Source organism: Lycorma delicatula, chromosome 2 (genome assembly GCF_047948215.1).
Source record: "Lycorma delicatula isolate Av1 chromosome 2, ASM4794821v1, whole genome shotgun sequence".
NCBI classification, from domain to species: Eukaryota; Metazoa; Arthropoda; class Insecta; order Hemiptera; family Fulgoridae; genus Lycorma; species Lycorma delicatula.
Genome location: NC_134456.1, coordinates 51,520,085 through 51,535,583, shown reverse-complemented (window position 1 = coordinate 51,535,583; position 15,499 = coordinate 51,520,085). Strand labels below are relative to the sequence as shown.

The 15,499-nt window shown below is 30.1% G+C and overlaps 1 protein-coding gene across 1 annotated transcript; it reads right to left on the bottom strand.

Annotated features, from left to right (window-relative positions):
* Window positions 1-1,519: 1,519 nt before the first annotated feature.
* mRpL17 (mitochondrial ribosomal protein L17) lies at window positions 1,520-13,557 on the bottom strand. The gene is made up of 3 exons (XM_075355279.1): window positions 13,147-13,557; window positions 5,978-6,185; window positions 1,520-1,980 (listed from the first exon to the last, which is right to left on the bottom strand). The coding sequence occupies exons 1-3, from the start codon at window positions 13,342-13,344 to the stop codon at window positions 1,736-1,738; spliced, it is 651 nt and encodes a 216-aa protein (XP_075211394.1). The 5' UTR covers window positions 13,345-13,557; the 3' UTR covers window positions 1,520-1,735.
* Window positions 13,558-15,499: the final 1,942 nt, after the last annotated feature.

The window sequence follows — 15,499 nt, the reverse complement described above, 5'->3', positions numbered from 1 at the left end:
CTCTGTGGGCTGAAATCCGGTAGACATGGCTATATCCTGGCATTTATGCTGGGGGCAACTGGAATGGAGGTGGCCAACAAACCCACATTCATAGGCCGAGGAGTGGGCTCGGTCATAGATATAACCGACAATCCTGTACAGGGAAGAGTATGGGTGCAAAATCAGCAGGTGTTAGAAGAGGAGGTAGCATCTAACCATTGTCTGATATCCTTTAGCATTTCCAACATTGGGTTGCCCAGCCCTCTCGGCTGAGATGGTGGGGATCTACTCTTATACAAATCCAGAGAGTTGTTGAGGTAATAGCCGCTAAGCTAGGATCCTCGGTAGAAACAAGCCCTGAGGTTTTGATGGCAGTGCTTAGGGAGGCAAGCAACCAGGGAAGACCGCCGGGTGGGACCACCAGAAGTGTTTTCTGGTGGTCTCCCACAATAGCTGGCTTGAAGGTGCTAGCTAGAAGGGGGAGTATGCAAAGGGCCAAGGGATGTGGCAATCCTCTAGTCAAAGACCAGGTAGCTCTGTACAGACTCTGTGCCGCTATTAAGAAGGCTAAATCCGAGGCCTGGCAGAGATTAATTGATGGGCTAAATGAGAATCCCTGGGGAGCCCTATCAGTTGGTAATGAAAAGACTGGGCAGGTCCTCCCCCATCTTACGAGGAGCCAGGCGATAAGGACAGGTGGTGGACCCGTTTCCCTGTAGGGAGGAAGATTGGGGAGTAGCTTGAATATATGCGCTATATGTGATTTATGATCAGGGAGCTTGTTTGGACAGCCAAACAGATCTACACCAGAAGAGCCCTGGCCCAGATGAGATTCTGGCCGCCATCGTTAAGGCGCTTGTTGAGCGATATCCTTGGTGGGTCCTTGATGTCATGAATGGGCCATTATGGGAGGCTCCTTCCCGAGCATCTGAAAGAAGGCACGACTAGCACTCATTCCTAAAGTAGGCACAGAAGGCTGTCATGAAGATGACTGTGGCTATATTATGAAAGAAAGTAGGAGGATCTGGGGATCCAAGAGGAGTCGAAGAGGCAGCCACCTTCGAGGAGTGGAATAGAAGATCTGATGAACCTAGATCTGATAAGGCCTTTTACTGGTGAAGCAAGGGGGTGACAGTCAGTCCCCTGCGGAGCCATCATTTGTCTGTGCTTGCATGGATGGGTAATGATGATGATGCACTGGGACTCTGGAAGCCCTGAGCTTGAAGGCACCTCCCTGGGCCGACCTCAAGAGGGGAGGATCAGTGAGATGAGGCTGTTGTTAGGGCGCACACATACACTCTCTTAATAACAACTAGCGGAACCTGTTAGAAAGTCAGACACGCTGCTCATAAATAGGGTTCCTCAGATTCATCATAAACGAAAAAAAACTTCAGAAAAATATAATGAAGAGTGAGAAAGAATAATTTCTACTTTTCAATAATTTTAAAGTGGATTCGGTTATTTGACATTTATTTTATTGTTGTCAGGTTCCAAAAAATATGAGTTTGAAAATTAAAGGCAATAAATAAAATGAATAAAATACATTAAAATTATTTATTGTAAAAAATAACCAGCATAATATTGTAAACAATACAACATAATGATAAATCAAAACTTTTAAGTATATCATTATCACAAACAACATTAGTTACAATTAGATGCTGTAGACAACAGAGGGGAAAACGTAAATGAACACTATAAAGTGATATCTACACTCTTTTAAACACATCACTAAATCTTTATTATCATTTAATAATTATTTTTTTTCTGTCTCTTTTTCCAATACATTATTGTCCTCTAATGTTGATGCTGAAGTTGATAAAGGAGCAGTTGTTCTACAAGCAGAAGATCCTTTCTGTTCAATTTTTGATTCCAATTCTTTAGCCATCTGATCATATTTTTCAGCTCTATATTGTTTCTTTGCTTCTTCTAATAAAACATTATGAATCATATTTCGATTGGAAAAGTTTTGAGGAAAATGTAATGGTGGATAAGGATTACCTGACAAAAAAATAAATAAAAAGTAATAATACATAAAAATACACATACTGTAAATTTTAGCATAACTTTGAGTCAAACACAGTGACTGAATAAAATAAACTGCAGCCAACTTACAAAGGTAATATTTACAAGAATATATATATATATATATATATATATATATATATATACATACTGTTCATTTTTATTTTATCAATGAATAACTTAGTCTATCTCTGCTGAGTTCTGGATTAAAGGTTGTCCTCTTCAGAGTGTACCAGTGTATCACAACATGTGATAAGTAGCAGCCACTAAGTTATTTTTTCCATTTCTCTGAATCAGATCAGCAGTCTGCATTCAAATGCACAGCAGATTCTGAATAAGACATTTTTTAAAAATGTCTATTTTTCTGCTAATCATAAACATGTCTTCTACTTCTAAAGCAAATAGTTTTCTTGTGGTCATGAACAAGTTCACATATTTTACATTAATTAATTTTCTAGTTTTTAAAACTGTTTAGTTTTGAACAGTTTTTTACTGTTAAAAACTTAACAGTTTTTTACTGTTAAAAACTTAACAGTTTTTTACTGTTAAAAACTTAACAGTTTTTTACTGTTAAAAACTTAACAGTAAAAACAAAATATGAAAAGAGATTAACAAATAAAATTAAAACTGAATAGTGCTATTGTTTGAAAAACCAACTCATTCTCTCAAAAGTGTAAATTATGCATATTTATAAAAAGTGAAATAAGCTTATTGCTATTATTTCTGTATCGCTGAAGAAAGAAAGAAGCCTCATCAGTACAACTGCAAAAACCTGACTCTCTCTTCAGTCAATTGTCTTAAAATAAAGTTTAATTTATATACTAGATTTAGATTTAACTTTAGAATTTAAAGGTCAGGATCCTGGATTTAAGAGGCTCTCAGCTGCAACATATTACATTACAAATGATTACTCTATTTTACATACAGTAACCGACTGTATTCTCTATTAATTGACATAATATTTGAAGGATTGAAACATTGGTATAGGTAAAATATAGATATAAATATTAAGTGATTGATGCTAATGTTATTAAATCAGAAAGTAATATCTTAACTATAAGTTATAGTATAATAACTAATTTAAAATCAATGAATCTGATTGAATTTGGTATCTAAGTTAATAATAATTAACTAAATTATTACTCTTAATTTAATAAAAATAATAATAATTATTATATAAATACTATACAAATGTAATTATACAAATAAGTTATTCAACAATTTTTAAATGAAGTTTATTCAGAAATGGGGCTAAGATGGAAGCTATCATTTTGGATTTTAAGGGGAGTTTTTATAAACAGAAAGTTATTAAGTATATATCTATTTACTGTATACTTTACATTGAGGCCTGAAGTAAACAATCTGCATGTGTGTGGTGTGTGTAAATACACAACAAACTTACACATGATAACCTTTTACCAGTTGATGCAATCCACTGGGTGGACAAAAATGACACATAACTTTTAAAAATAGCTACTACATAAAAAGAACATTAATCATCATTCATTACTTATAGCGGTGTTCTTTGGTGGTTGGGTTTCAATTAACCACACATCTCAGAAATGGTCAAACTTAGAATTTACAAGACTACACTTCATTTACTCATACTCTGAAGTATTATCTGAACGGTAGAGGCTAAACAGGAAAAAGAAGGAATTTCTGTTTCCTAATATTATAATATTCATATTATTTGCTACTATAATCGATACATATAATGAACCATTTTATATAAACAATAGCAATACTTCATAGTTTTTTATAGTTTTATGACAGAGTTAAATTATATTTCCAACACTATTTTAAAAATGATTACTTGGTCTTGTGAAACTTCATTATTTTAATTATGGTGTTGTTAACTGCTCGTGATAGAAGTCACTTTGAGTGAGATTGTTATTGTCATTAATTTGGCTTAAATAAGTATGAAGAAAAGAAAAAAATAAGGGGTAATGGGGTAGTATACATACCAAAAAAGAAAACAAAATGTTCAAAACCCGTTTTAGGAAAATTTGATGATTTCAATAAAACTGCCATCAGATCCAAGGTCCACAGTTTCTTTTTTAAAAACGAATTGCCCACACTCAATAAGGTGCTTTCAGCTGTCAAAAGTGATCTGAATTTACTGAAAATTAGGCTGGCTAGTTTACATAAACTTCTTTTTTCGATAAATTTCAAATTTACAAGAAAACATACAAAATAGTTTTATCACTGATAGAGGTGACAAGATTTAGCAAAGGAAATATTTCAAATAAATTATACAGTTTAGAAAAATGGGATAAAAGATTTTTTATCTGGATGAAACTTTGTGAACAAAGGTCATTCAGTTTGGTGCGACTTCCATTAAGACATCTAAACAGGCTCTTCTGTCTGGTTTACGTACAGTATAAAATCAGCAAGTAACAAAGGAAAACAGTTGATTTTAGGTCACGTAGGGAATGAAGATGGATTTGTTAACAGTGATTAGTTTTTGAATCCAATAAAAATGGTGATAACCAAAAAGATGTGAATGATATTTTTTTTAAAAACTGGTTTAATATGATTATGAAATTAATTCTGCAGAATAATGTTACTGTTATGAATTGTGCACCATATCAAAGTGTAAAAATTAGAAAAAATCCTGAATACATCATGGCTAAAAGTGGATATAGTATCTTGGCTGAGAGAAAAACAAATCCCATTTGATTCTACATTTTTAAAAATTGAACTCCTGAAAGAAGTTTAAAAAAATAAGCAAAAATTTAATAAATATGTAATCGATGATGTATTGAACCAAATGGACATATAGAACCACATATTTTAGTGGTATGGTGGAAGACCACCATACCACTGCAATCTGAATTCAATAGAACTAGGGTAGAGTCAAGTAAAAGGTTTCGTAGCTTGGAACAAGACCTATAAATTAGCAGATGTAAAAGTTTTACTTAACAGTATTGCTGAGGTAATGGAAGATAGGTGGCAGAACTGTGTTAAACATGTTGCAACAAGAAAAATGTGAAAGATGGATTATTTTGTTGATATCGAGGTGGATAGACTTCTTATTAATTTTGAAAATGGCTTCTCGGAATCTAATGTTAGTGAAGATGAAGAACAGGTGTTGGGTGGATATGATTATTTATCGAGTGATTCACCATAAGAAATTGAGGAAAAAAAAATTATAATAAATCATAAAATATTTTTTAATTTACTTGTGTAAAGTACTTGAAAAATTATTTACAAACCTTTATTATTTATAAACCCAAATGTTTATCATCTCATTAAACTATTATTATTTTCTATAGCCACTAACTGCATATGACAATTACTGCTGTAATGATAAAACAAAATTACCATCGTAGATAACTTTAGTATATTTAACAATTTATAACCTTTTCTTAATTTAACAAACATTAAATTTTTTAGAGTATACTGGGCAATAGGCAACTATTTTTGTATTATTATTGCAATAAAAACTAAATCAGGCGCGCAGTGGCTATTGTGCAATTTCATGTACACCCGGTTCATACTGCCTCGCATCTGTTTTGTTTACTTCAGACCTCAATATAAAGTAGACAGATATTAGGAAGTTCTGTTTTTTCTAATTCATAAGTAAATTTTAGTTTGCTGTTAAAAAATTTTAATTATTAATAATTATATGGTATTTATTTTGTATATTGCTGTAAAAACCACAATAAGACAGAATATTATCAATGTATATAACACATAATAGAATATTTTACATACATTCTTCATAATTACTACGGTTTCTTCAAAGTTTTGTATGTAAAGGCAAGTCTGAAATATAGATACCAATGAGCATATTATAACATGAAAGTAACATGTACATTTCAGACAACCACCGAGAGAGATAAGAGTAATTTATTACCATCACCTTCACGAACAAAGGCTTAGTATATATCTAGAGAGTTGAGTATAAATACAGGATTCATACACATATTCTATAATTTTACTAAATAATCAAAATGCTAATTAACTTTACCTCGTAATTCCAATACAGACATGGGATGTGCATTAGGATACAAAGCTGACAATTTTAACATTCGAGTGTATGATATATTGTAGTTCTCATACCTAGGAACAAGGACCTTAAATAGTTTATGTATTAGTTGTTTTTCTAATAACCAATAATTTGCCATATCCATTGTCTCTTCATGAGTATCACCATGTCGAATAGCATCTGATATCAACTGGAAAAAAATTCATTATTCATCATAGAAAGGTTTCACTAATAATATGAATACAAACAAAAATTAAGATCTACACAAGAGACCTAGTAATATAGCTGTTATTAAAATAATTGCTGGTTCTGTTGACTTGACTGCCTCTTATTTATCTAGAAACAGCAAGCCAATCAATTAATAGTAGATGAATTCTTGATGTAAGTGAAAAATGCCAAGAATAATCAGATTTGAAACCAGAACCTTATGGATGAAAAATAGAGACGAAGAGTATAAATAACAAGCATATTATTACACATGCATTCCTTATAAATAATGCCAGATATCACATCACCTTCAGCTGTATTACAATCACAGTGTTCAGCCATAGCTGATAAATATTTCTCTATTCTGCAGCAAATTACTTAGAAAAAATTTAATTTGACTTGAATTTAGGCATTGAACAGGCTACAATAAGGAACAAATACTTTGTACAGCACATTTAAAAACAGTATAAAAGAAAAAATTATAAGAAACATTCTGTTTTTTGGAAGTTACTGAAGACTAATAGTTTCCACACAATGTAATTTGAAAACAAAATGAAAAGACCCCAACATACAGTTCAAGGGTTTTTTATATCTTATAACTTTATTGATGTAAGATGTTTAAACATTTTACACCTCTAATGTAGTGTTGGATTTCTTTAATACATTATCTGGTGACTCCCAACAGTAATCCACAATCCTTTCAGTCATCTTTGGTACTTGATAAGTCCTAGGGAGGTAATTTTTGAGGTTGCCTAAAAGGAACTTTTTCTGTTAAGACATGGAAACAAGGAAATGCAAATCTCTAATGAAATTTAAGTCATTCTAGTTAAATAATTCCTTAGTTCTTTACATCCATAATATATTAAAACACAGCAACAACTCTTTTATTCTAACACATCTACACTGATTAACTAGAATAGTTTATGTATTATTTTTTAAACAGCCACTTAACATAAATTTACTTATACTATTTAACATGAAGGTAGTCATATCAAAGTGCCTTTTATTCCAACACTCATACCAAATAAAAGTTTATAATTGGACAACTAACTGAGAACACAATCATTAACCAGTGCACATAAGATCAATTGCTCATGGAATACTGCAAAATAGAAAAATTAATAAAATCTGATTTTATCTAAGTTCCAATACCCATGTCTCTAATCTAGCTTAGAAACAGTTTATCTTGGTTAACATTATCATATATCATTGTATCCTTCTAAACTTAAGTCCTAAATCTTTACTTTAGATTATGATACTAATAAAATACTGACAAAAAATGGAATTATTTTTATTTCTTTTTGAAAGATCAGCAATAACTTATTTTAAAATTTACCTTGTATTACAACTATTGGAAAAGCTTCTTTCCTTTATATATTTCAAACATAAGAACTAGTCTTTTTCATTATTCCCCTCCTGCAATTAATGAACTGTAATAGTTTGTTACTCTAATTATCATCATTGTATTAATTTACAATCAATGTACAATTTCTTTTATGACAATATTAACCAAATTTATCATTATGATGATACTGCTATGACAGAAGCATAGTTGCACATAACTGCCATTTTATCTTGTTTCAATACTGTTTAAATGTGTGCATGCTACTAGCTATAATCATTAATCATTAAAGCGATGTGTTCAACATATTATGAACTTTGTCAACCATAATGTAGTATGTAGTAGCATTTTATTTTAATGTATTATATGCTACTATTCTGCACATGAAACTAATTCTAAACAAAAATGTTCAAATTCCTCCGATTGAAAGAAATTCTATAAATATTCATTTGTGCAATATTGGGCATGAATTAATTTCATATTTTAAATAAAAATGATCATTGCCAATGCCATGTAAGAAGTTGTAGTTTCAAGATCGGTTTAAGAATTTACACATGGCTTCAAAACAGCTGTTGAGCCAAATGTAGCAACTGTAAACTATTAAAATACACTAATCCAGTTTTCACTAACAGACTTACAAAATTTTTAAATCAATGTTAGATTCAAAAGTAAATTCCAGCTGACTGGAGACAGGTTACTGATAAATTGTATTCAGGAAAGGAGAAAGAACAGTTATTAATTCATTAGAATATAAGGAGTCTTAGAAAAAATTTGAGTTACTTATTAATGAAAATTATTAACCTTCAGTTAACACCTCAAATTATACTAGGTAAAAATATCTATCAATCTGAATTAAGTGCCTATGCAATTGACATTTATCAATCACATGGATATCATCATCTCAGTCAGAAAACTTATTTTTTTATATTTGAGAACTTATTTTTTTAGATGGCAATCCATTCAAGACGATAAGTTTACTAATGGCTTAATCAATAATAATGGCTAATAATGGATATTTTTATCAATAATTAGTTGTGAAAGCTATAGTTTTAATTTTTACAGGAATAATAATATGCCTTAAATATTCCCTTAAATATTTACTAATGGATTCAATTCAATTAATTATTCCATAAATTCTTGATTATTCAAAAAATGTACTTTAGTTTTATTAATAGGAGATATAAATCTAAATCGGAAGATAGCGATAAGAATTCTAATTATAGATTTCTATGGAAATCTTATGCCATGGAGCTGCTAGTAAATTGTCACATTAGGCTGGAATTGGGATCTTGTTTTGAACACGTCTTTTTTTTTACTTTAAAGGGCCTCAATCCATGTTTTTTTTACACGAATGCTTAAATAATTTATAATTGTTAAACTTTTCAATTTTAGTCTGGTCCAGTATGACAGATGCAATTCTTACAGAAAATTTTGAAATATGTAATCATAATTATATTAATTTCATTAAATTAAGAGATGATCTTAATAAATAAATTGAACTGGGAGGTAATTTGTAATGATAAGGATGACTTTGCTAAGTTCTTTGATATTTTAAGTACATGCTTTACTAGGAATAAAGAATTCAGTTCAAAGGCAAAAAATGTATTAATCTTAAATAGGGGGTTACTGATTATATAAAAAAGTTAATAATCAAACTTAAAACAATTTAAAAAATATTATAATAGTTATACAAATTGGCCAATATCTGAAATTAAAAAGGCAAAATTTTCTGTTAAACTCTGTAAAAAAAACTAATGCTGGGAATGTTAAAGAGCAATGGAGAACTGTAGGTATATTAATAAGTAAAATAGTAAAGGTGTTTGAAACTGGCTGTATTTGGCCGGATGAATCCTGGATGCAATTCGTGATAATAAAGAAATTGATAATTCATTCAATAACTATTTTTTTTTCAGAAATTGCTAATACAAGGAAATCTGCAACTTGAAAATAATTCAAGTGTTCCAATGAATTCTGAAAGTAAAATTCTTAAGAGTATGGTTGGTAATTCTCTTTTTCTTGAATAAATGGAAATGTTGGGTTAGTAAACATAATTAGATGTGTGCAAGCAAAAAAAAAAAAAAAATCATCTGGCTTCAATGAGCTAATTGCTTATATGTGATCTATTATCACACATTTTTGTTTATTTTCATAAACTAGATTTAGAGTTAGGTAAATTTCCTGTTAACACTGAAAAAAGCATAGTATTACCAGTATTTAAGAAAGGGGTCAGTGAGTATGTTAATAATTACAGATCCATAGCTTTATCACAATTGTCAAAAATATGGGTTAAAATAATTTGTAAATTTTATAAAATGAAATTATTTTAGTAAATATAAGATCATCCCAACCCTGTAGGGGAAGACACCACCTGCCTTGTAACGCTTCCAGTCGCCATCCCCTCCCATTCCTAGCCTTGATGGGCTTTAATGGGAGATGTCTTTTGCTCTCTAACTTTTTACATCTCATAGTAATAAGCCCAACTCGTTGGATGCCACCGATGTAAATGTCTTGGCAGACATTAAATAAGGGTTCAGAGAAAAAGAGAAAAATTGAGTAGAGATAAAGCAATATCGAGCTTCGTGTCCAATTAGGTGAGTGCTATTAATAATGGGAGAAAAAAAACGTGTAGCCACTTTTTTTATTGATATACAAAAAGCTTTTAATTTGATTGACCATGGTATCTTGTAGAATAAACACTTGTTAACAGGAATAAAGGGTTTAACTTTTTAATTGATTCAAATCTTATTTGTAAGTATGTATCAAGGAAGTTCAAATTTACGACATTTTAAATGAATATGGGTTTTGAATTGGGGTTCAATATTATTTTAATGATGATTAATTTTTAAAAAAAATGATGTTCTGGAAGATTTTAAGGAAGTCTCACTTCCTTTGTTGAAAGTGATTGACTGACAGTAGAAAATTTACCCCAACTAAGGTGATGTTAATAAGAATGGTAATTCAGTAAATATTAAATGTCTAATTACACTAAGTTTTAATTAAAGGGTAATGTGCACAGAAATTTGGTAGTGAAATACCACAATCTTTCATGTACTGGAATTGTAGGTAAAATAATTGTACTGGTCGATGGTGTAAGGTGTTTCTGTTTGTTTATTGATGCTAATTTATCTTGGGAAAATCATATAAAGTAATTTTAAAAAAGAGATGTGTAGTAATTTTAGAAAATCTTATTATTTAAAAGATAATTGTAGTGCTATTAAAGATGAGAATATTATACAGAGCACTAGTAGAGTCCAGATTGATACACAGTATTGAATGTCAGAAAATAGCATAAAATTTATCCTATTAATACAGGTAAAAAACATATGATTGGGATAATAATTTTGAAAATCGCTGCTAGAATTCATTCTTTTCCACTTTTTGGGGGAACTAAACTGCTAACATTGACATATTTATGTTTTTATGCATCTACCTTCAGAAGTAGTGAAGAGGAACTCAACTATATTGCCAAAAAAAAAAAACTCTTAATATGCTGGTAAATTATAATAATACTACCTAAACCAAAAGAAGTATGTTTTTTATATATTATTTATAAATTGTAGCATTTTTAATTACTTATCAAAAAATATGAAGGGATATAATAATTTAATCTTGTTAAAAAAAGTTTTAAAGAACTGGGTATTTCACTTTGAATTGGAGAGAAGTTTTTGAATGTTGTTGGCTTTAGTTTTGAGATATGTTTGCCTTAACTATTCTACTGCTGTTTATTAATCAATAAAGCAAAGAAATTACACATTTTATATAAAATCTTAAGGAAATATTCTTTTTGTTAATATCTCATTTACGAGTAATTATTACTGAAATTGTAACTAATTTTATTGATTTTCAGTATTCATGTAGCAGGCAATCTACCACTATAGTTAGTTAGTTCTTTGATGACGCCACTTGCTTCACTTGCTACCCTTGACTAGCAAGTGAAGGTTAGCGAGTGAGCATAGGTTAAGTTTGGTTAGATTATACTTTATAATTTTATTTATTTATTTTCTTATTGCAATATAGTGTTTCAGTGGTGCCATCTAAGAACTAACTAACTATAGCAGTAGATCGCCTCCTATATTAATACCCATTTTTCTCTTATATGATATGTTATGGTAGATATTCTGCAAGTTCTTTATTTTGGTGATACTGTCAATTCTTCTGCTTTGGTGGAACTTTATATTAACAGGTATCAAGAAACAGCATTCTCCATGAAGGTCAGTCCTGAGCTTTTTCTTTTAAATTATAGTATACTTGTCTCCCTTTCAAATCATCAAACATTCCTATCCTCCTTCTTCCTTTCCTTTCAAGATAATTATTTAGCTTATAATAATTGCTTATAGCCGCAACCAGTAACTTAATATTCTTATAAATATTGTTTTTTACATATATTAAAGTAACCTCAAATAAAAGTTCTTCTAAGAGATATTTAATATTTTCTAGGATTTGTGTAATAAATATGAAAATTGTTAATGTTGAAAAAAAATTTATTGTTATAGTTATTAATTTCTATAATTGGCTGTTTCAATTAATAACAAATAAATAAATTTATTTTCAATATGCAAAACCATTAGCTGGGAACTAATGCGGAAGACCTAAATAACATCACCTTAATAGCATTTAAGTTCAAATAAGTTTATTTATAATCTAATGTTGGTAATACTTATTTGAATCATGGTCAGGCTTGGCCTTGATTCAAATAAAATTCATCACTTAAAAAAAACCTGTTGTTATCATGTGTATAAGAAATATGCACCACCTGTGAATTTACAGGCACAAATTATTCCTTCAAACTGAATACCACTTTAACATTTTTAAATTTCAATAGTAACAAAATAGTTTTCACCATAATTTGATTGTTTATGAAATCTTGTTACAATAAAAAAGAAAGGACTCCGGCCATTAATCAAATTAAATTTGCAGTTTCCGATATTAATAATTTCAATAATATTACAGCTACCATTTTTATGAAAAATTTACAATTTTTATAATCATCGATTTATTTTGAGTTGTATGAATAAGTGTACTAAATTTTGCTGAAATAGCTTGATAAGATAAAATAAAAGATGCTCAGGTTTAAAAACATCAGAGAACATTTGCTTGAAAAGTGGATTTATCAAAGAAAAAGAAAACTTCAATACAATCTCCTGATATAAATTTCTATTTAAAAAGATAAAAATCAAATAATACAAAACTACATTTCCAAATTTTCATTTATATTTACAAGATATATAAATTAATCTTTTATACACCCAAAATAATAATGTTTTGATAAGTCATATATTTTTGCCCTTTATTATAAAACCAATGCATGAAATGGATTGACTACTGCCAAAATGTCTAAGCTCATCATATAGAAAATTTTTTGCAAATATTTATTTATACATCCATTAAGAGTGGTTAAATTAATACTATAAAAGTTCTGTTACTGTGCTTTTTAATAAAACACACAACAGAACACCTTAAGTTACCAAAGTACAATTGACAAAATAAAATTGTGTAAAATAGATAAAAACACAACATATTATTTCAGTAATACTATTACTGAAATTACATATCTGTAATAGTAATACTATTATTATTACATATCTGTTTCAGTTATACTCACCCTTTCGGCGTATCCTCGAGCTTCATCTGCACGAGTGTAGAGAAGTTCAATTCTTTCATGTTTAAATAAACCAGTGACTATCTGTCTTAACCTATGAAGCCTACCCTCAGGTCCTTGAGGATTTTTCACTTTTTTAACATGAGCATCTACTTTAATCCTAAGCTGAGAAACTAACTTACCAACTTCCGCTTGATTCATTCTTAAAAATTATCAATAAGATACGTAATTTAAAAGTTATCTAACAGAACGGGCATATCCACACGGACAACGTAAAACAACTGTACGTTAAATCGACATAACATAATAGTCAGTTGTACATATCGAAATACTTCGATTGTATCGTTTATCGACAGATTTATTCCGCCAATCAACAGCAATTTTTACCTAAAATGTAGAGATGAAACAAAGTTAAAAACTTTAGTTTTCCGATCATCTTGTTCTTTTAGTATGATAACTAAAAACACACGTTCAGCTTTAAAATAAGAGTAGTTTAGTGCCAGTGCGTAAAAAAGATCTAAACACTCTCCCTGCTTACAAAGCAGCTCACTGTTTGTTTTAATATAATTTGTTTATTAGATTCCACTATGACATGACTGCAGCATTAGTGCCATTTATTAAGTGATACGAGTGAAAAGAAGAAAAACAAAAGAAGACTCCAAATATAAACATATAAAAGCAAAGAAGAAATGAACTATTTATTGTCTGATTGATTATTGTCGGTTAGAAATTAAGGAACTTCTTTTATGAATTTTGAGAATCCATTATAAATTACTATCAAAACGTTCGACCAACTCACTGCAATTCAACAACAAATAGTAAGGGTTTATTGTAATTATGTTTTTTCACAAGCTATGTAATCCTGAAAATCTTTTTTTTTAAATACACCTGCTCAAATTCACAGATGCCTCTTAGTATCCGTAGGGACAGCAATTTGTCGCTTCTCAAGTTTCTAATTTATCTTTATTGATTACGGACAAAACATGCACAACAATAAAAGCATATGTAATTCCAATAATAAACTATGCTATTGAAATTTGACACTTGTATTCTGAAAAACCGTAATCTTAACAAAACTATCAAAAATTACCTTTATAAGGTAAAAGTAGTTTTAATTCTAGCTGGCTGGGTAATAAAAATATTTATTTATTTTTTAAATTTAGCCCTATTAACTCACACTGAGCTAATTGTTCATTCATCACAAGACTGAAAATATTTAGAAAGCTAACATTAAATCGCCACACACCATGTAATGAGTTTATTATAACAAAGTTAAGTTTATGTAGAAAGGTTACAAAAGAATGAGAAGATTTGTAAATTGCTAACAACATCAGTTTTAGACTAAGGCGCTGAATTACACAACATTCAAAATTAATTTTTCCCGCATATATACGATAATTTTTAAGTTTACTAAAACAAAATTGAAACTACTCCGTTTTTGGCGCAGCCGCACCAGCTAACCATTGCTCTCTTCAGGCTCACCAGTTCTTCAACTGCATCCGATTTTTAACCCGTTTTTTCAGACTTTCCGTCTCTATCCTTACTCCTACTAGATACTCAATTCAATAATTCAGGAATAACTCATACCTTACCTTAAAACATAAGCGACAACATAGTATTTCCACATAAGAGCAATCTGCGTGGGAAAAATGGTCAGCTATTTCTAACACTCGCAGGTCAGAAACAGGTGCTAGAAACATAATTCATGTGTTTCCTGGAACAAAAAATTAAGCTAAAACTGCGTACTCTTCTGGAATCCTATACATTGTTTATAACACCAACCATAATAAATAAAATGGTCATTTACACAAATGAAATGATTGAAGTAAAAAAACAAAAATATAAAAACCAAACAGCTACTGTTCCCGCCACAAACGTTCAAGAAATTAATACTTTAATAGGAATATTAACTTTATCAGCTGCTTTTCATGATAGCAGAAAACCATCTATTGAAATGTTTGATTCAACTTTCAGTGGTACGTGCTATGTCTCTGTAATTAGCAGAGAACGTTTCGACTTTTCTGAACTGCCTTCGTTTTGGTAGCCTCTCAACGCGAGAACGAAGAAAAAATTAAATTTTTGCTCCTATATGTGAGATATGGGAAATATTTATTAGTTCTTATCATGAAAATTACAAGCCAGGTTCATACGTTACGGTAGATGAACAATTAATTACTTGGGTTCAGAGGACGCTGTCCATTTAAAATTTTGATGCCACCTAAACCTAAAGTAAATACGGCTAAAAAATAATTATGGTTTGTGACGTTGCAAGTATATGATAAATGCCACTCATTTAGGAAAATTTACAAAAACAAATAAACTGCCTTTGGTTTATTATTTTGTGACAGCTCACAAG